At 47.9% G+C, this 22,810-nt stretch overlaps 1 protein-coding gene across 3 annotated transcripts in view; it reads left to right on the top strand.

Moving 5' to 3' along the window:
* The first annotated feature begins 2,431 nt into the window (after positions 1 to 2,431).
* Positions 2,432 to 22,810, top strand: part of LOC144691934 (uncharacterized) — a 39,204-nt gene continuing 18,825 nt past the window's right edge. For 2 of the 3 annotated variants that reach the window (XM_078560501.1, XM_078560503.1), the window contains exons 1-4: positions 2,432 to 2,492; positions 2,606 to 2,718; positions 10,749 to 10,845; positions 21,364 to 21,841. In XM_078560501.1, the coding sequence (XP_078416627.1) occupies positions 2,606 to 2,718; positions 10,749 to 10,845; positions 21,364 to 21,841 (688 nt within the window). In that variant the 5' untranslated portion in view covers positions 2,432 to 2,492. Of the gene's footprint in view, positions 2,493 to 2,537; positions 2,719 to 10,748; positions 10,846 to 21,363; positions 21,842 to 22,810 lie in introns of those variants that run through there. The other variant, XM_078560502.1, reaches the window with a different exon arrangement.

Here is a 22,810-nt window from a genome sequence, read left to right on the forward strand (position 1 = left end):
ATAATACCTAGGCTGGTGTAATCTATCCCCAATTTAGGGAAGTCAAAAATCAGTCAGTGTACATCCTCTTGATCATTACTGATCGAACCTTTCTGGAAAATAAGAATTTTTGGGAGATAGAAGAGAATATTTTTCTATAAATAAAAGCAAAATACTGTGGATACTGGAGATCTGAAATAAAAACAGAAAGTGCTGGATAAACTCAGCAGGTCTGGCAGCATCTGCGGAGAGAGAAACAGAGTTAACGTTTTGAGTCCAACATGACACTTCTTCAGAACTAAAGAGAGGCAGGAATGAGATGGGTTTCATGCGCTGAGAAAAGGGGGAGGGGCAAGTGGAACAAAAAGGGAAGGTCAGGGACAGGTTAGAGGGCAGGGGAGTCAACTCTGGACTCAACATTGCGTTCAACAACTTGAGACCATGAACGCTGCCCTTTATTTTGTATTCTTTTCCCTGTGTGCCAGTCTGTATCTTGTTCTCATGTTTTGCTTTCAGACTGCGCTGACCTTTATTCTACTATTAGCACCTACTCTGGACCAATGCTTTGTTCCTCTATTACCACCATTCCCACTCTCCTTGCCTTTTGTTTCATTTTTGTAATTTAGTCTCCCCTGCTCTCTAACCTACCCCTGACATTTCTTTTTTGTTCCACATGACTCTCGCCGCTTTTTCAAGAGAATATTGCCTGAATATTGTTTGCTGTTACATCGAAATCCTGAGCATGTTCTTTTATATGGATAAACTGCAAAATATGAGGAGAGAAAACCCCTCCCTGATGGTGGTAGGATTAGTCATGTCTGCAATGCTCCCCATTGAACATGGCTGCAATGTCTGCCATTGGCACATTCGCTGTCCGCACCCACATTATAGAGCTACATATGAAGGAAGAGCAGGTAGGGGCAGTAAAGAGTGGTACCCAGTGCTCTCTGAAAGGTATCAAAACCTAATAGTGTGGATGCTGGAAATCTTCCAATGAATGAGTCAGTACATTCTAGAGAGGAAGAGAGAACACTGAAATTGATTTTAAAACTGAAGTTTGTAACCTAACTATGACATATTATAAGTTCTTTGAAGCATCTTCTCCATTGCCTACAAAATGTTCACATACATAATTATAATAAACCTCTTTGAATATAAATCAACATTTAACTTCCTTTTTAACTGAAAATGCATAGTACAGGATCTCTTCTAAACACTGAAATGCTGTTCGTTATATTTGAGAAAAGAGGATATGATCCCAAACATGCCTTTGTACTTCCTTTCTTTACTGTCGCCTGAGAATCATACATTCCATCAAGGGCAGGTAATGCATTCAGTTCCTGTTACATCGCAGGCTCTTTCTCACCTAACCAAGTGAGCAGAAATTTCAGTTCAATAAATGAAGTGCAGTATCTTTTAATACAATATTGTTTTGGCATCGCTTGCATGGGCCATTTACTGTTGTAAGGGTGGCCGAGTTGTACTATTATTGATAGAGTTGATCTGCAGACACTTCTTGGGTGGAAACATTAAGTTTATTTACAATATACTCAGCAGCTACTACATGTGTGCTTTCAACTCCAACTCTATCTCCACGCTGGCTGCAGAGGTAGCCCGAGCTACTCTCCTATTGGTTACTACAGATCATGTGATTTTCCTTAACACGTATTATATGTAAAGGTACATTGCACACTAAATAAAACCATGGGGCAGAATTTTGCGCTCGGCGTGCGGGCGCGTACCCGACACGCCCGAGCGTAAAATGACACGCGATGACGTCGGGTGTGCGTCCCGATGTCATCGCGCACTCACGCGACATTTCGTTTAGTGGGCATGCGCCAGAGTCGACTGCGCGCCCGCCGATAATTGAAAGGCCTATTGATGCCATTAACAAGCTAATTAAAATCAAACTAATGCTGCCCGTCCAATCTTACAGTTGGTGGGCAGGCGAAAAGGACAAGTGGCCTTTACGCTTTTTTAGGAAACCTCATCCACGAGTATTTGTTTTTGCTTTTTGACAAGTTAAGGGGTGTTTTTAGAGGTAGGTTATTGCAAAACGGCAGTGACATTGGTTTATTCTTCACTGAGTTTAACAGCAAACTGCATTAACATCTGATTAGTGTCACTTTATCAATTTTGCAGTGAAGTTTTGACTAAAAAGGAAGTGGCCAACATCCCATAATAATCAGCGGCAAAGATAAAATATCAAGTGGGAGCAATTATGTATGTTCGTGCATGTGAATTTGCAAATGTTGATTTGCCAAGTGTAAGGTGTACCTGCTTCAGCTCGGCTGATAATGAATCCTTAATCTCTGGGGTGGCTTGTCTCGTTTTTCGAATAAAACTAGCTGCGGAGTAAGGTCAGCTGAAGATTTTTTAAATTTCTAAAGCAGAAGTGAAACCCCATGACTTCGGTTCTGCCCCAGTCACGTGGGAGGAATCACATTGGGATAAAAAAGGAGGGCTGGTTGTTGAAGAAATCAGACAGCTCCACAAAATAAGTGTCAGCTGAGGTAAGCCTGAGGAGTAGCTGGCTTTGGAATTCAGTGGTTCAGTTCTATGAGCAAAATCCTTTCTTTTTTTGTATTTTGGGTGACCAGTCATTTTTTTTCTCCACTTTACAAAGATGTCACGCTGTCTTAAAGGAGGAGTGGTGATCAGCCATCAAATCCTGGATGGGAAACACCATTATGAAGTCCAAGATGTTCTCCATTGCAAGGGTGCCCATTCCCCTTTCAGGTAAATCATTCCCTAAGCTTTTAGAAATACAAATGAAATGAAATTTGGATTAAATATTTGATTAGATCGTTCCTATAAGTGCTTCTTTGTGAAAAGAAAATAATATTTACAAATGTGTGTGCGATTGCTGTTACCTTGCTTTTTTTTATTTGTTCATGGGGGTGTGAGTGTCACTGGCTAAGCCAGCATTTATTGCCCATTCCTAATTGCCCTTGAGAACTGAGCAGCTTGCTGGACTATTTCAGAGTTAATCACATTGCTGTGGGTCTGGAGTCACAAGGTAGGGACGGAAGATTTCCTTCCCTAAAGGGCACTAGCAAACCAGATGGGTTTTTACAACAATGGCAGTACTTCATAGCCATCATTTGACTTTTAATTCCAGATTTTTTACTGAATTCAAACTTCACCATCTGCTGTGGTGGGTTTTGAACTGGGGCCCCCACAGCATTATCCCTGGTCTCTGGAATATTAGCCCAGTGACAATACCACTACACAACCACCAGCCCCCCTTTAAGTAAAGCAGCAAATGCTTTAAATTTGACCTAAAACTTTCTTAAAAATATATACTTTATTGAACACTGAAATGTTTATCATCCAACAGCAAAGTCCGTTTGTAAGAACTATTTAAATTACAAATTATTTGAAATGAAATCATATTTTATAGTATAGAATGCCTGCTGAGCTATCCTGAACCTACAGTTATCTCCCTGGCATTAGCAAATTAGCTTGGTCAAAGAGACAAAATTAACTTTATAAAGGGACAGCAGCAATTGAATGAAATATGATTAGCACAAACTGCTTAGGGTTACGACTGGACATAAAGCATATTTACTGACTTTGGCTCTGAAATTGGCCTTTCTGGCAGACGCCAATCTCTCACCTCGACAACCCCTGTAACCATGGCAGCAGGCTGACATAACGGCTGCAAAGTTTCCTGGTTCTAGCCTTGCCACGGAGCTTCCAATGGGCTTGAACCCAACCCACAGACGGTCACTGTCACATCACATAGAGTCACACACAGGAACTGCCTTTGGCGAAGAGACTGGCTATGAAACCATGGGGTACACCAGCCTTCTGAAGACCTCAAGTAGGCCAGGGTAGAAATCTGGATTCCAGAAGACAAAGAGAGTTTGACTTCTGGTCTGTTAACAAGAGTGCCGGCTTTCTGATAGAAAGGGCTGTATGTGCCACAAAGAGAGGGGTGGAGTTGATGTGTGGTGCACGTGGATGGGGGGGTGGGGGGGAGCGGCACTGGACATTCCAGCCTGTGTGGGCTGGTGAATGTCTACCGGCAGTGTGGAAATAGAATGACCTGTCTCTGACCCTGTATGTGACAACAATTGTCACCTGGCACAATCCCAATATAACTGCTTGACAGCCTCAAAGGGCCTTTAAAACCAACTCGTTCACCATTAGACTATCTTGCAGCACAGAAGGAGGCCATTTGGCCCCTTGTGCCTGTGCCAGCTCCTTGAAAGAGCTACCTAATCAGCCCCGATCCCCTACTCTTTTTCGACAGCCCTGCAAGTCTTGAAAGTTATATTCAATCTGCTCTTTCATCCGGTGCATTCCATTCATACCTCATAACAGTTCACGGTGTGAAAGGGTTTCCTCTCATCTACTCTAGTCCTTATGCTGGTTACATTAACTTGAGTCCATTGATTACCAGTTCTCTTGCAATTAGAGTAAATAAGGAGAAACCATTTCTATCAAAACTCTTCAGAACTTTGAACAGCTCTATTAGCTATTGCGGGGGAGGCTGTGGTGTAATAGTGATGTTGCTAGACTAGTAATGCAAAGGCCTAGGATAAAGCTTTTTGGGGAGGACATGGGTTCAAATCCCACCACAGTAACTGGTGTAATTTAAACTCAATTAATAAATTTGGGATTAGTCTCGGTGATGTTGATCATTTAACTTGAATTAATCGTCATAGAAAAAAAACCATCTGGTTCACTAATGCCCTTTAGGGAAGGAAATCTGCCATCCTTACCTGGTCTTATCTGTGACTCCAGACCCACAGCAATGTGGTTGGCTCATAACTGCCCTCTGAAATGGCCTAGCAAGCCACTCAGTTTCAAGGGTAATTAGGGATGGGCAACAAATGCTGGCTCTGCCTGTGACATTCGCATCGCTGTAAATGAATAATGAAAACAAATCTCTGCCCCTTAGCCTTCTCTGCTCTAAGGGGAACGATCTCAGCTTCTCCAGATAATTGAAGTCCCTCACCCCTAGTACCGTTCTGCGAAATCTCCTCTGCTCCCTTCCTGAAGCCCGGTGCCCAGAATTTGACTCAAAGCCCCAGCTGAGGTCTAAACAGTGATTTGTAAAGGTTCAGCCTTTTTGTTCATGGTGGCTAAGTCTGGGCTGGCGGGTCAGGGTGAACGGGCTGTAGCTGAACAGGATTGGGACAAATGTTCTCACAGGGGAGGTTAACTGGTGCTATGGGGAATGCAAGCACATAGGCACCAGGGGGGTGCTTAGAGTGGCACATAATGGACAGGACAGACAAATAGTGTTCAATTAAAGAGTATGGAAATAGGAAGAATTAGGCAGGGGAGCACTGGTTGCAGACTAAGGCAGGTTTGGAGTGTACATGCATAAACGCATTGAGTGTGGTAAAAGCTTGGTGTGCTGCAGGCTCAAGTCATCACATGTGGATGTAATATTGTGGCAGTAATGGAAACCTGGCTCAAACAAGGGCAGAAATGGGAACTTAACATATTCAGCACTGATCAAAAATACTGTTAGGGTCCTGAAAAGGGGTGTCATAATTGATTATACAAAGACAGAATCTATTTGGTTCTAACTGAGGAACAGAAGAGGATCTATTGCACTCCTGGGTGTGTATTACGAGTCATCAAATAGTGGGACAGGTATAAAAAATAAAGGTGACAATGGGGGGACATCAATTTTACTAATATAGACTGGGGCAACAAACAGTTTAAGTGGTAATGAGGGTGAGGAATCAAATGTGTGCAGGAGGCTTTCTAGCCAATTAGAAAGGAAGCAATTAGAAAGGAAGTTTGTTTCTAGCCAATAAGAAAGGAAGCAGTGTTGGATCTAGTTTGGGGGAATGAAGTGGGACAATAGAGCATGTTTCAGTTGAGGAGCATTTGGGAAACAGTGATCATGTCATTAGGGTTAGAACAGTTACGGAAAAGGACAAGGAAAATATTCAACTGGAGGAGAGTTAATTTCATTGAGATGAAAATGGGATCAGCCTAATTGGACTGGAAACGAAGATTATCAGCCAAGGCAGTGAATGACCAATGGGATAGAATAGAAATAGAGAAAGAGGAAGCACTTAAATAGCTGGCAGTAACAGATAATGAAGGGAAATAAGAGGGGAAATATCAGAGGCTTTAATCACAATCTTTCTAATCTTCCTTGGATATGGGACTATACACTGATGTCCCCCAGTAGTTGATAATTGGAACAATACTCTTTTTGATATTTATTAATGACCTGGACTTGCATAAACTGGGCTTAATTTTGAAGTTTGCAAATGACATGGAAGTCAGAAATGTAGTGAATAGTGAGGAAGACAGATTTGAAGGGAACTTAAACAGGTTGGCGAATTGGCAGATACACGGCAGATAAAATTTAAACACAGAAGTGTGAAGTGATTCATTTTGGTTGGAAGAATGAGTAGAGGCAATACAAACTCAAAGGTGCAATTTTAAATGGTGGGGGGGGGGTTGCAGGAATAGAGAGATCCGGGAGTGCATGTACACAAATCCAGGTTAACAAGTCGTTACAGCTCGGATGGGATCCTTTGACTTTAGAAGTGGAGGCATGGGGCTGAATTTTGACTTTCTGATCTAGCTGCTCACAGTCGGGGAGGCCAGCAGCACCTTGGGAGCCTGAACATTTCAGCAGCATGCTTGTCAGTATATTCTAACCCAGTCACTGCATTTGCACCTGATTTCCAGGTGTCTGGACCAGATAAAGTGAGCGGGTGTGATGACAGCCCTCGTTGCTCCCTCTCAGCTGCAATATTTAAGGGAGCTGCGAGGATCAGGTTTGAAGGTCCATACAGAGGCTGCAGACAGGGCCAAACCTGCAGAAATGGTGACTCACACATGGAAAGGCAGGACCACGCTTCAGCGAGGTGTCTCTGGAGATGATGCTGTGCACCGTAGCCTACGGACGGGAGGAAGAAGGCAGCCACTGAAAACAGGGGTGTTAGAAGCAGCAGTGGAGGCCAGTGTAGGAGTGTGCTACCTGGCTCCTGAATACAATGCTGCAAGAAATGCAATAGGAGAGGTCAACCGAATGCATACTGGCCCTGACCAATGGCCTGTACACTCAGTCTGCCAGTTTCAATAGGATGGAGGAAAGCCTCACCTTGGCCATTCACTTCCCCACTGAAGTGCAGTGAAGAGCTCTCTAGCTCTAGGCTAGCAGGGAAGACCAGGTGAGGCCATGAGAGGGAAGATGGAGAAAGGGTACATGGATGTGGGGACTTTGCTCAAGGCTCCCATTCCTCCCTCTTAACCCCCCCCATTCCCTCCTCAGCCACAGCCCCACATGCTGCCTCCTGCCCTGATGACCGAGTCTGCCCCTGCGCAGCTGATGTGAAACAGTGTTTGGTGGGTCCCTCACAAAACCCAGAGGATGTCCACCTCGAGCATCTGAGCAGCCAGAGCTGGGGAAGGAGCAGCCTGTCTCCAGCTCTGCTGAAACCACAGGGGTAGAATCACTTAGAAGCAGTAGAAAAAGGAAGATACGGCATTTGTAGTTGTACAAGGATATTTATTTAAGTTTCAAGCACAGCATTACATTGTCATATTTCTGTTTTCATGTCTATAAACCATAAAAGGGACTTCACCATTCCATCCCGCCCATTATTGCTGCTGCCTGCCATGCAATCTTCTGCCTTCTGAAGAATGTTATGACAAGTGTTAAAGATGGGCAATGGGTGTCTGAGAGAAGGGTGTATTGCTGACTATAACTGCTTTGTGCTGAAGTACACAGCACCTTCTTCCGTCAGCAGCTCCAGTTCTCTCTGCTGCGTTATGTTGTGTAAGGCACGGCAGATCACTCGCATTCCAGATACCCAGGCTGTGTCCCCAGATCTGTCAAGATATCTGAATCACACTTTCAGCAGCCCTACGGCTTACCCTATTACAACTCTGGAGCCCACGGGGTTTCTCTTTTACGTTTCCTGGCCATCAGTGTTTGGGCTTCTCACAAGTGGCCTCACAGGGTCATCCTTGCCCCTAGGAAGCCATCCAATGACTCTCCTTCAAGGCCTGAAGAAGTCAGGAAGGCTCGCCTGATGGAGGATGAACACGTATTGCATGGCACACCTGAGGATCTTTCAGTGGTTGCCTGAGAGCTGAATATTGATGGAGTGGGAGGGAGCCCTTTCCAGGGTGATCTGGTGGGGGTGATGGGTGGCGCTTTTATCAGCACATGGGTGTTGTAAATGAATTCCTGGAGCTGTGGGAAGCCAGCCAGAGCCACAAAATCAAGCGGCCGCTTATTTTGATTGCCCTCATCGATTGAGAAGCCTATCTAATCACCGGTCTGGGCAGATAGTGTTCAGTCACCTGTAGCCAGAAGATTACTAGTGAGAAGTTTTCACATTTAAATATTAGAGCTGTTTTCCCACTGGGGGTTCCTGAACTCTACTGAACATGCTCGGTTTAAAGGCAGAAGCCAGTGGGTTCCTGTCAGCTTCACCCCGCCACCTACACAGACCCCCCACCCCACCCCAGCTGGCAGTCTTAGCGGTTTAACCGGCTACCTGCTCTCAAACCCACACACCTTGGCAGGTTCAAATTGCCACTCCTGGAGGGTTGAAAAACAAGAAAATTAAACGTTTACAGGTTTACTGGTTAGGCTTCAGTTGGACGGTCTAATTCTGGGCACCACGCTTTAGAAAGGATGTCAAGGCCTTCGAGAGGGTGCGGAGGAGATTTATTAGATTGGTACCAGGGTTGAGGGACTTCAGTTACCTGGAGAGACTGGAGAAGCTGAGGTTATTCTCCTTGGACCAAAGAATGCTAAGAGAGATTCAATAGATGTGATCAAAGTTATAAATGGTTTTGATCGAGTAATGAGAAATAAGTTCTACTGGCAAGGTGCAAGTTACCTTTGGAGTCCTCAAGAATCAATCCTTGCACCCTGCACCCCCCCCCCCCCACCCCCCAACCACCCCAATATCTTCATATTGTCCCTGGTGATATGACCCAAAAACACAGCATCAAGTTCCACACGTACGCTGACAGCTCTCAGCCCTACGTCACTGGCACTTATCTCAGCATCTCCACTATCTTTGATTTGTCACAGAAAGGTCTGCATTTATCTAGCCTCTTTCATGACTACCAGATGTCCCAAAGTGCTTTGTAGCCAACAAAGTGCTTTTTGAAGGTAATTGCTCTTGTAATGTGGGAAAAGAACAGCCAAAAGATGCACAGCAAGCTCCCACATACAGCAAAGTGACAATGAGCAGATAATCTGATTTTTCTGATATTGATTGAGGGCCACTGCTTGTCCGGCATCAATACCAGATGAGGAGAAATTCCCTCCAATGAAATGTTGGGAAGACGGAAGCTGTTGTCTTCAGCCCCCACCACAAGCGCAGCCCCCTAGCCACTGATCGCTCCCCATTTCTGCAAACTGCCTGAGACTGAGACAGACCACACATGCCTTGGTGTCATACTTGACCCAGAGAAAAGCTTCTGACCACCTGTATACTGCATCATCACAAAGGCCACCTATCTGTGCCACCCAAACCTCACTTGACTTCACCCCTGCCTCAGCTCATCTGCTGCTGAAACACTCATCCACATCTTTCCTACCTCTGGACTTGACTATTCCAATGGTCTCCTGGCTGCTGTCCCACCTTCCACCCTCCATAAACTTGAGTCCATTTAGGCCTGCTGCCTGCACTGTGATTCACACCAAGTCCTGTTCATCCATCACCGTCTACTCAATGACTCTCAACCAACGGCTCCCAAACACACAGTGCCTTGCTGTTAAAATCCTTATCCTTCTTTTGAAATTCCTCCATGCCCTCACCCCTCCCTATCTCCGTAATCTCCTCCAGCCCCTCAACCCTCCGAGATATCTACGCTCCTCTAATTCTGGACTCTTGTGTTCACTGATTTTAATTGCTTCATAATGTGCGCCTTCAGCTGCCCAAGCCCTGGAATTCCATCCCTAAGTCTCTCCACCTCTCTAATTCACATCTCACAACATACCAGTTTGTCCAAACTGTGGTCATGGTCCTAATATCTCCTTATGTGGCTCAGAGTTCAATTTGTGCCTCGTAACACTAACGTTAACGGTGTTAATGGTGCTTTATAAATACAGATGTTACTGTTGCATATTGGTAAGCTGGGCACACACAATTAAAATAAGAGAAATAACGAGCGTGAAATCATTTTATTGAGGCAGTGAGTTGTGATCTGGGTTGCAGACTGAGAGTGCAATGGAACAGATTCAAGAATAACTTTCAAAAGGGAATTAGATAACTACTTGAAGAGGAAAAATTTGCATGGCCCTGAGAAAGATCAAAGGTTTAAGATTAATTGGATAGCTCTTACAAAGAGCTGGCGCAGGCAGGATGGGCTGAATGGCCTCATTCTGGGTTGTAATATTCTATGATTCTAACAGTCTGGTCAAACTCTACCTCTTGAAGCATTTGTAATTCTAATAATTATAAAGCTAGGAGGTAAATTAACAAACAGTAGAACTTTGAGGAGGAATTACTTTTCTCAAAGGGTCGTGAATCTGTGGAATTCACTACCTCAGAGTGCAATGGATGCCGGGATGCTGAATAAATTCAAGGAGGAGATAGACAGATTTTTAATTAGTAATGGGTTGAAAGGTTATGGGGAGAGGGCGAGAAATTGGAGTTGAGGCCGAAATGAGATCAGCCATGATCGTAATGAATGGTGGGGCAGGCTCGAGGGGCCGAGTTGCCTCCTAATTCTTATGTTCTTTTGGGTTGTTATCTGAGGTATTGTGGACCATGACCATGACTTGACCATTTTCCAATTCTGTGGCTATATTTTAGGAGAGGGGACCACTTGCTGCACTTAAATGAGGAAAATGTGTTTGACATTCCACCCGAGACTGTAGCTGAGCTACTCAGAGAGAACTCCACAGTGCTGGTGAGTAATAATGAGAGAGAGTGAGAGAGACTGGTGAGTTAGTAAGAAATAAGGGGAAACAGAGAGAGTGAGAGAGACAGGAAACTCAACACAACTGGTGAATTAGTGAGACGGAGAGGACACGACTGGTGAGTTAGTAAAAGAAAGAGAGAGAACATGGCTGGTGAGCTAGTAAAAGAGAGAGAGAGAGAGAACATGACTGGTGAGCTAGTAAAAGAGAGAGTCACAGAATTTTAACAGCACAGAAGGAGGCTATTTGGCCCATCGTGTCAGTGCCAGCAGATAGCCTGGAATGAAAGGTTGGTGGGAAAAACTGTAGTTGAACAATGGGCAACCTTCAAAAAATAATTGATTCAGGCACAGTCAAGGTATATTCCATCGAAAGGGAAAGGCAGAGCTCCCTGGATGAGAGAGGGCACGGCTGATGAGTTAGTGATAAACTCGGATTGTTCTCACTAGAGCGACAGAGATTGAGGGGTGACCTGATAGAAGTTTACAAAATTATGAGTGGCATGGACAGTGTAGATAGTCAGAAGCTTTTTTCCAGGGTGGAAGAGTCAGTTACTAGGGGACATAGATTTAAGGTGAGAGGAGAAAACTTTAGAGGAGATGTGCGGAGCAAGTTTTTTACGCAGAGGGAAGTGAGTGTCTGGAATTCGCTGCCAGAGGAGGTGGTGGAAGCAGGTACGATAGTGGTGTTTAAGAGGCAGCTTGACCAATACATGAACAGGATGGGAATAGAGGGGTACAGACCCCAGAAGTGCAAAATGTTTTAGTTGATGGGCAATATGATCGGCGCAGGCTTGGAGGGCCAAAGGGCCTGTTCCTGTGCTGTACTTTTCTTTGTTCTTTGTTAGTGTTAAGGAGATAGAGGGAGCAATAGAGAGAGAGGGGGAACCCCACACAACTGGTAAGTTAGTGAGATAGAGAGAGAGAGATAACTTCACATAGCTGGTGAGTTAGAGAGAGAGAAAAAGAGAGACAGGGGACCCCACACTCTGGTGAGTTAGTGAGATAGAGAGAGAGAGGGAACTTCACACGGCTGGTGAGTTAGTGAGATAGAGAGAGAGAGGGAACTTCACACGGCTGGTGAGTTAGTGAGATAGAGAGAGAGGGAACTTCACACAGCGGGTGAGTTAGAGAGAGAGAGAGGGAACTTCACACGGCTGGTGAGTTAGAGAGAGAGAGGGAACTTCACACGGTGGTGAGTTAGAGAGAGAGAGAGGGAGGGAACTTCACACGGCTGGTGAGTTAGTGAGATAGAGAGGGAGGGAACTTCACACGGCTGGTGAGTTAGAGAGAGAGAGGGAACTTCACACGGTGGTGAGTTAGAGAGAGAGAGAGGGAGGGAACTTCACACGGCTGGTGAGTTAGAGAGAGAGGGAACTTCACACGGTGGTGAGTTAGTGAGATAGAGAGGGAGGGAACTTCACACGGTGGTGAGTTAGAGAGAGAGAGAGAGAGGGAACTTCACACGGTGGTGAGTTAGAGAGAGAGAGAGGGAGGGAACTTCACACGGCTGGTGAGTTAGTGAGATAGAAAGCGAGAGGGAACTTCACACGACTGGTGAGTTAGTGAGATAGAGAGAGAGAGGGAACTTCACACGGCTGGTGAGTTAGAGGGAGAGGGAACTTCACACAGCGGGTGAGTTAGAGAGAGAGAGAGGGAACTTCACACAGCTGGTGAGTTAGAGAGAGAGAGGGAACTTCACACGGTGGTGAGTTAGAGCGAGAGGGAGAGAGGACCCCGCATGGCTGGCGAGTTTTAGAAACGGAGAGAGAGGAACCCCACACAGCTGGTGAGTTAGTGAACAGTAGCTTCATGTCACCACTAGCAGTGGGCAGCTGGGGATATGAATATCAGTGGATGAGGATCCAGGTTCTGCTGCTCATTTTTCCTGTGCTTGATTTTATCATTTCTTGTCATTTCTAATGTGTGAGTGCAGTATTTATCAAAGGGGTACCGACATATCGCAAATTGGTTATTTTTTACATTGATTATTGTTTGGTAAACCAGAATATGTTGATGTGCTTTTTGCAAAAATATAATGTTTTTGACAGTAATTTTAGTTAAATAACATAAATTTACTTATTTTCTTTCAAAGCATCCCCTAGAGATTCCCTAATGATGCAGGGCAAAATCCTCCCAGATTTGCACTAAGTGCAGTAGGGCCGTGTAAAATGACGTTTTACCCGCTGGTTGCAATGGTAGCTTCTCATGTTGTATCATCCCAATCCCGCCGCATTAATTATGCATTCCCGGGAAACACGCTGTTTCCATGGTGAGCAGCCTCTCATTCGCCCACCACGCCATCACCTTGCCGGGCACCATATTTAAAGTCCAGCCACGCGCACACCTCTCAGTGCTTCCAGCCCACCACTGCTGCATGGAAGACAAGGCCCTGAAAGGCAAAAAGACTGCAGTCCCCAGGTTCTATGCCAAGTCACTCAAGCGCCTTTTGGACGCAGTGGAGGCTCACCGTGATATCCTCTACCCTCGCTCTGGCCACAGGATGGGCAGCAACATCACCAATCTGGCTTGGGAGGTGGTGGCAGTGGTGGTCAGCGCCAATGCCCTGCACAAAAGGACAGGCACCCAGTGTTGCAAGAGGATGAATGGTCTCATCCGTTCCACCAGGGTAAGTTACTCTTCTCATCACTCTTAACTCACACACTCACAAACCATCACACATCCACAGGGCCCTCACTCACTGCCAGTTCAAGGGACATCATCATTCACTCTCTCACACACACTGTCATTGTCCTCATCCTGTCCATGGGACCACTCACCACCCACACATGTCAGGCATACTAATCATCTGGCCTGGCAGGCATCCTGCTTACACTTTCTCCATCTCTATTCATGCAGGACAAGCTGGCACACAACAAGAGGCAGACCGGTGGAGGAATGCCTGAAATCAAGGTCCTCATGAACTTTGAAAACAGAGCCATCCAGCTGGCCGGCGAGGATCTGAACCAGTCCTGTGCTGACGGTGAGGTCAGTAGTGCTGTACCAATTGAGGATCCAGCAGTGCAACATCCATTAGACAACCATGCTGTGAGTGATGAGTCCTGTTTCACAGTCACTGCCATGCACTAATTATCTCTACTTGCTATCGCAGGCACATCTGCCAAACCATCAAGAGAGTCCACGATCCAGGGCCTCCAATCAGGACCCGAGGGAAGCTCAGAAGAGGAATCTGGAGGCACCCTCCCCGAAGTCCCATCACAGCGTCACCCATACCCTCCACCCTCACCCACACCCTCCACCAGCGCAGAGACACACATTTTAGTGGGACCTAGCTTTAGAGTAGCCTCGGGATCACAATCTAGTGAGTACACCGCACTGTCTGATCTACAGCAGGCGGAGGCAGGGACTTCCCAGGTGTCCAGGGCTCAGAGGACTGCTGGAGGTCAGAAATCTGCTGAGCCTGAGTCAGATGATGAGCCTCTGGACTCGGTCATGTCACAGTTCCCGGAGCTGCAAAGGCAAGCTCGGGAACATCAGGAAGGGATGTCCACTGCACTCCTTAGATTGCAAGGCACGATGGAGGAGTCCATCCCGTCTTCAGCGTGAGGTGATAGCTCCAGCAGGCCAACGCACCGAGGTCAACGCTGATAGGATGACAGCCGCCATGGAGACCTTGGACTGCTGTGCAGGCTTAACTCCATCACTGAGGCCATATTTGGCCTCCAACAGTGAATACGTGAAAGGGGCGCGGGGCAGGTCGATCTCACTCCAGCTACCCCTTCTCCTCAAGGAGTCAGACAGGGGCCTTCAGGCATCCATAGGGAGCAGGATCAGCAGGTGCACACCCTGGGCCCATCCACTCAGGTGACTCTGGGACTCTCCGGCCCACCCAAATCACCTCTTCCTGTGACCCCGGCAGCTCCAACTCCACAGGCCGAGGAGGGTGCCACTGCCACACAGCAGGACACTGAAAGCAGGTCGGGGCCCTCCAGATCTCGGCCCTCCAGAGGATGCCCACCAAGGTCATCACAGACAGGATGTCGCAGTCAGCAGGCTGTCTCCACCTCCGCTGTGGATGTCCAGGGGGCACCAAGACATAGCAGCAGCGTTAGGAAAGTTAAGGAGAATTAGTTGCATAGTCTGGGCATGGGCGTTAATCACTTGTACATAATGTTCACTATTGTAAATAAACTCCCAAGAATGTCTCCCTGCCTATGGCTCCTTGTTCTGATGAGCAGTGTTCTTGTCACTCAGATATGAAACCTTCCTGCACAAGATAAAGGCAGGTGTCTCAGTCCAGGGCCTCTTCCCTGTTCAGTGTGTAACCTTCAGACCAAAGTGATGGTCCGGCCTCACATTCACTGGACACATTACTGATGCCTGCACCTCGATGGTGCTGGTCATTGCTGTCAGAATGTAGTGGGCAGGCAGCACAGAGTTCCCTCATTCTCTCTGTGTGCTCTCAGCACCTTTAAGGTGGGGCTGGCCCCCATCTCTTCAGCACCTGTGACCACTGACACTGCTCCTGAAGGGGTCAGGTGCTGAAGGCGGACAAAATCAGGTGCTTTTCATGTTTCATGGCTGCGTCTCTATGGTGTGACTTTGATCACAGAGCGCAAGCGAGCTGCCTTGGGCAGGCAGGGATCAGACATTCTCAGAGGCAGCGTGAAGATCTATGGAATGTCCTCACTACATGTTGTCATCATCATCCTGTTGCAATCCACTGTTCCTCCATGACAGGAGCATTCTCACAGAGGGTAAGTGTGCTGTCGTAAGCCAGACTGGAGTCAAACATTCACCTTTGGAATGTGAGGATCTATGGTGTCTCCTCACTGTGTGTTGCCTTCACCCTCCACAAATCTAGCAGCTGTGAGGACCTTCCAAGTTTGCCTGCCTGGTCTGGTCAGTGCGAGGGCCTCAGCGCTGTCATCGTTGTCTTCAAGGACCTCCTCACCTTCGTCTCCATCGATGTTCTCCTCAGCGGAGGAGACCTCCAGCTCCTCCATCTCCTCCTCAGCCAGCTCCTCTCCCTGTCGCAGTGCCAGGTTGTAAAGGGCGTAGCAGGTGATGATGATGCGTGACACCCTGTGGGCTGTATTGCAGGCTCCACCACACTGATCCAGGCACTGGAACTTAATTTTCAGCACCCCACTGGTCTGCTGCACCAAGTTGTGAGTTGCAGCATGAGCTTCATTATCCTGTTGCTCTGCTGCAGTCTGAGGCCGCCACATGGGTGTCATCAGCCACGGCCTCTGTGGGTAGCCCTTGTTCCCGAGGAGCCAAACTTGCAGCTTCTGTGGACCCTGGAAGATGTCAGGGATCTGTGACTGACTGAGAATGTAGGAGTTGTGGACACTCCCTGGAAACCGTGTGCAGACCTGCAGGATACACTTCTGGTGGTCGCACACCAGCTGCACATTCAGTGAGTGGGACCCCTTGCTGTTAACATAGTTGACCTCTTGTCGCAATGGAGATCTGAGCACCATGTGAGTTCAGTCGATCACACTCTGCACCTGTGGGAAACCCGAGATCTGGGCGAATCCAATCGCTCTCACATCCTGACTGTCCTGGTCCCGGGTGAAATGCACAAAGTTGTGTGTCATCGCAAAGATGGCATCCGTGACCTCATGGATGCATTTGTGGGTGGAGGCTTGTTGAGATCCCACAAAGGTCACCTGTGGAGCCCTGGAAGGAGCCACTGGCATAGAAATTGAGCACCGTGGTTACTTTCACAGCCACTGGCAGTGGATGCCCTCCATGTCCCCGTGGCACCAAATCCTGCAGTAACTGGCAGATGTGACCAACCAGTTCCCTAGACATGTGCAGTCTTCAGCAACACTGGTTCTCGGTCACCTGCAGGAATGACAGGCAGTGTCTATAGATCCTGGGCCTAGCTAGGTGCCGACCGGAGATGGCTCTTCAGCAGCATGTGCGGGAGCCCCAGCCGCCCCTTCTTCCTGAGGTTGCTGCTCCTCCCTCTGCACAGCCAGGAGCCTCCATAGCTCTCTTCTCCTTCATCTCCACTCCCTGTAAGCCATGAAGCATACAGCTAGTCACCAGGCTCCATGCTCCTGATGTACTCCACCTTCAGTATGAAAGAGAGAGATGCGTGGGTTAGCTTGGGTGTACTAAGAACCTCTCTTGGTTAAGTCTGAAGGCCCCTTAACCCATCCCAGAGGGTGCTGGCCACCACTTGGATGGCCAGAGTTTGATGCGCTGCATGGTTGCCCGAAACCCCACCCACCTCCGTCCCACTCCATCCGACCATTGGACTGCATGCTGTGCTCTCAGCTCAGGCGCAGGCATTCTCCTAACCCGCACTGCAAGGCTGCACTGTTAGCTTGAACCGTGGGGGAGCCTGGTTCAAACCTGAATGCTGACATTGCCAGGGACTGTGAGCACCTCCACCAGTGACTGTGCCATGGCCAGCTTTAGCAAGGAGATTGTACAACGTGTGCAGTCATCCAATAGTTCTGCTGGCTGACATCAGCAGGGAGAGGTCCCAGGGTGGGGATGGAGTGGCCCACATTAGACCTAGTAGTCACTTTGAGGAGTGTGACATCGCATTGACTGGTGAGGACATGGACTGTGCCTGTGGTGACAGTGAGGGCAGCAAGGAACACCCTCGCGAGGAACCTACTCTACATCATCCCTCACTCAGCACAACTGTGAGTGCTCTCTCTCCTGCTTTTGACTCTGCTGTCATGCGCTAATTATCTCTGCTTTAGTTCACAGGGAGCTCTGCCAAGCGACTGACATCCTCAGCCAGCCAGTCCCTCAGCTCCATCCACATCCTCACTTCCAGCCAAGAGGACTCCTCCTCCGTTGAACAGCTGGAAATAAGCAGCCTGGAAGACCCCTCACAGTGCTTACCCACACCCTCCACCAGCGCAGAGACACACATCCCTGTGGGACCTAGATCGAGAGCAGGCTCAGGTTCACAATCTGGTGGTCACCGCATGGACACGTGTCTGCAGCAGGAGGAGGAGGGTCACTGGCACTCGAATGTCTGATGGGGAAGAGGCATTTGTCAGGTCCGAGTCAGGTGACAAACCTTCCAACTCATCGTGGAGAGTCAGCAGAAGGCGGGGGAGCATCACGCACAGCTGTTGGAAGCCCTCAACAGAGTGGCTGGCGAGTCGGAGGAGTGCATCCGCCTGCCCTCTGATGAAGTGGTGCCCACATGTGCACGTTTGGAGGTCTCCATGGGGAGGATGGCGGACACCATGGAGAGCCTGGTCCAGCAGAATGCGGTGTTTGTGCGGAGACCTGCACTCCATCCCGGTAGCCATGTGTGACTTCCAGCAGTGGTGACATGAGAGGGAAACAGGGCACCTCCGTGTCCCTCTAGGTTCTCCTTCCCCACAAGGAGTTAGGCTGGGGCCCTCGGGAAAGGAGGAAGAGTCGCAGCTGGAAACCCCTGGGCCATCCACTCAGGAATCTCAGAGGCTGTCTGCTCCCTCCGAATCCCCTTTGTCTCTGAGCCCCTCAACCTCGTCCTCTGTCACCGCAGAGGGAGCAGCTGGCCCACAGGAGGACAGCCAAAGCAAGCCAAGGACTGAAGGCCTCCGCTCTCTAGAGGACCAAAGGCATCAGGGGCAATAGGTCCAACCATTGAACAGGCTGTCTCCACCCCTGCTGTGGATGTCAAGACAGCTCCTAGAAGAAGTGTTAGGCCTAGAAAAATTTAAGAATTTCTGATCACAATTGTTTGCACGAGTAAACGTATTTTGTCACTTGATAATCTGAAAATATATTCACTTTCACTGAATAGTGTGTAATGGTGTCTTTCAGCTTCATTGCCAGGCTTCACGAGTCCTCCCCCTGCATCCCTCCCTCCCCCCCGACCCCCACTAGCAGATCAGCTGCACTCAGCTGGCCCACGAGTGATTCTGGTGGGAGAAGTGTGTGTGTGGCAGGCCCTTTCGAAGCCTTGTGCAAAGCCTCTCCCAAGCATGCAGAACCTTCCTCCATCACATCTCACTGTCCTGAGAATTTTCAATGCTGCTTGCTGGGGATCTCTTTCAGTTGACCATTTGAGCTGACCTGCTTCTCCGTCCACCCACACTCCCATGCTGCACCTGTTCTTGCCCAATATGAGTCTCCTTTCACTTTCAGTTTTAGAAGCATAGTGCTAGTAATACTAGCTCTCCTGTCCTTTCCCCTCCCCCAGTCACCCATGTTCTTTCCCCCATCACTGTCGACCCCACTGGCATCACCTTCCACCTCCCCACCGTCACCCAACAGCCCGACCTTTTTCTTCCCCCCTCAATACCTTTTTCCCCCTCCCCCAGCCTCACCCCCCCGTGATACACCTTCCTCTCCCAGTCAAACCTAATCCTTCCTCTCCACCCCCTCAATGATCATCCATAGCAGACCATGGCCAAGACAGTGGTGCCCTGAAGCAGACCCTCAGTGATGACCTCCCACCTTCCCTGAGCTGCTTTGAGGTGGAGCCACGTCCATGAGAATCCACCCAGCATGCCATGCACATGTTCCTCCAGGGTGCCCTTGCTGTCGGGCTCCAGCATTCTCGGATGTCCGCGATCAGGGCAAGGCGCTAACAGTAAGACCCGACTTCTGCACGCCACAGTTGTCGAGATGTGTTCGGCACCGGTATGCCTTCCCGACGGTGTGGGCAGTAACTTTGAGGTGGGGACCGATTCCGTCAAGCTGGTGGTATAATGATATGCAGATGTATTACAGTGAAGTTCCCGACATGCGGCGGTGGCAAATCCGACCGGTCGTTGACGGGCAGAGTTGACGATTGCAAACTGGTTTCACAATGCCGTGAAACCGATTTTTGGCCTCCCCACCATATTGCCTGCCCACGCCCGCCATAATGCCCAACTGATGCCAGTGGGCACGGAAAATTCCACCCAATGCTTCCTGGGCACCATCGCATTGAATGCAGCATAGATTGAACACTGAGTTGATACTTTGTTTAAAAAAATCATTTATCCAATGTGGGTATCGTGAGCTAGGCCTGCATTTAATGCCCATCCCTAGTTGCCCTTGAGAAGGTGGTGGTGAGCTGCCTTCTTGAACCGCTGCAGTCCATGTGGTGTAGGTACACCCACAGTGCTGTTAGGGAGGAAGTTCCAGAATTTGACCCAATGACAGCGAAGGAACGGCGATATATTTCCAAGTCAAGATGGTGAATGACTTGGAGGGGAACTTCCAGGTGGTGGTGTTCCCATCCATCTGCTGCCCTTGTCCTTCTAGATGGTAGCGGTTGTGGGTTTGGAAGGTGCTGCTGAAGGAGCCTTGGTGAATTCCTGCAGTGCATCTTGTAGATGTTAAACGCTGTTGCTACTGTGCGTCAGTGGTGGAGGGAGTGAATGTTTGTGGATGTGGTGCTAATCAAGCGGCTGCCCTCCATGGCATTAACATTTTTTCACACTATGCTATCCATCTCACTCTTTAAAATTTTATTGCAAGCAACTAATTTATAACAATGAGAACTTGTCTTTATATTGCACCTTTTAAAGTAATAAAATGTCCCAAGGCACTTCACATGTGCATTATGAAACCAAATTAAGGTGCTATTAGGGCAAGTGGCCAGAAACTTAGCCTACGAAATAGTTGAAAGGAGAAGAGTAAGGTGGAGAGATTTAGGGAGGGCATTCCCGAGCTTAGGGCATAATCAACTGAAGGCATGGCAACCAATTGTGGAGCAATTAAAATTGGGGATGCTCAAGAGGCCGGAATTAGATGAGAGCAGAGATCTCGGAGGCTTGTGGGGTTGGAGGTGATTACAGAGATAGAGAGGGAATTGTGAGGCCAGTAAAATGGCTGGATAATTGGGCTGCTGCTGGACTAAAACAGTTTTCCTGATTTTTCCACCTAACAAAGATCCGAGGAATGCAAGGGTAGGCTTGGATAAGGAAGCTTCTCCGCCATATTTGAACAGATATTTCAACGATACCATATATTGGTATTGTTGGTACCAAAATATATATGGTATACATATTTTGTGTTGCCATTACCTATGTTCAGCAACTCACTTCTTGAATGCAAAGCAGGGATCCAGCGGATGGAATTAGGGATTATAAATCAGGCAGTTGGGGAAGGGTGGGGGGAGGTTGGTGGGGGTGTTGGTGGGGGGCAATCCCTCTTGGCTAGAGGGATTAGACCGGGTGGATGAAAGGCGAAATGTGACTATGATACAGTTTTAGAAGCTGTGCTTTTTGGAGTTTTATTTTCAAATATTCTGTCTGAGGTGCTTGGGGTATTAAGCTCCGATGATTGGAAAGAAGCAACAAAGAATCATGGTGAACAGCTGAACTTCAAAATTAGCAGGCAAGACTAACCTGGCTGAGCCCAGGCAGGGAGCTGAACTTGAGGAGAGAGTGGGTCAGTAATAAACTGGTTGGCCAACTAAACACACCAGACTGCTGAGAGTGAAAGGTTGCTGAAGTTATCCAATAGGCAGAGAGAGAGAGACTAGGCAAAGAAACAGGCTTGTTTTAGGCAGCCTGAACATATTTGCTAAAAAGAAATTAAAATTCCATATTAAACAGCAGACTTTGTTTCGGTAAAGTGCAGACTCTTCATCGTCCCGAGCCTAGGACAGAATGCCATGCCTCAGAGGAGCCCAGCGAAGTTGTCTATTGGCCATACGACAAGCAAAAGGTGAAGCTGCAGTTCAGCTTGCAGATGGTGCGGACACATCCAGATCCTGAGGGACCGGAGAGGCCAGCCACATCTGACAGTGATGACACAGCATGGCCAGAGGGAATCGGGAGAAAGGACAGGGGCCACGCAGGCCCGGAAACATTCAGCACACCTCCAAGCAGCCACGCCACTGCGAATGCTGGAGAGGGAAATGGAGGGGCTACATGTGGCAGAACGAAGGCATGTGCATTGTTGGTGGCACTGAATCGTGTTTCCGTCTCTACTCTGCGAGGGCGAGGCCCCCACTGCTCATCAGGAATTGTATGCGCTGTGTGCAAAAAGAAGGATTGTGATGTACACACCATTAATGTGCATTCAGACACCAAATCAGAGCTGTATTGTCTGGAAGGTTAGTGATTTCTTCACAGCTAACATCTTATCTCTGCTTAGTACACTGGAATTAGGACTGCTAACTTTTGACAACTCTGTACCTGATGGGGTCCAAATCATCAGCTATAGGAATAGGAGTCCCATTGTTGCTTCTGTTCTGATGATCTCTCGTGATTGATGAAAATCAATTGCAGACTTTAATAATTAACATCTGTGTGCATCATGGTTCACAACAGTGAGAAATTGCACTTTCTAATTTAAAACCAGTTAAATAGCCCAAGACTGGAAAAGGCCAATTTTATTTATTCTTGCTGTGGGCATTCCCCTGGCAAGGCCGGCATTTGTTGCCTATTCCTAATTGCCCTAGAACTGAGTGGCTTGTTAGGCCACTTCAGAGGGCAAGTAAGAGTGAACCACGTTGTTGTGGGTCTGGAGTCACGTGTAGGCCAGACTGGGTAAGAATCACAGAATCGTCACATCGCAGAAGGAGGACACTCAGCCCATCATGCCTGCGCCAGCTCTCCGAATCAGCAATTCACCTCGTGCCATTCTCCCGCCTTCTCCCCGTAACACTGCACATTCTTCCTTTTCAGATAACAGTCTAATTCTCTTTTGAAGCCTTGATTGAACCTGCCTCCACCACAGGCACAGGCAGTGAAATCCAGACCTTAACCACTCGCTGTGTGAAAAAGATTTTTCACTTTTTGCTTTTGCCAATTGCTTTAAATCTGTGCCCACTTGTTCCTTTCACAATTTGTGGGAACAGTTTCTCCCTATCTACTCTGTCCATACAGGGCTGTAAGGATGGCAGTCTTGCTCCCCTAAAGGGCTTTAGTGAACCAGATGTGTTTTTACAACACTTGATGATAGTTTCATGATCACTATCACTGAGGCTAGCTTTCAATTCTGGATTTTATTAATTGAATTTTAAATCCCATCAGCTGCCGTGGTGGGTTTTGGAACCACATCCCCAGAGCATTAGCCCAGA

The sequence above is a fragment of the Cetorhinus maximus genome, chromosome 16, assembly GCF_964194155.1.
Source record: "Cetorhinus maximus chromosome 16, sCetMax3.hap1.1, whole genome shotgun sequence".
Lineage (NCBI taxonomy): Eukaryota > Metazoa > Chordata > Chondrichthyes > Lamniformes > Cetorhinidae > Cetorhinus > Cetorhinus maximus.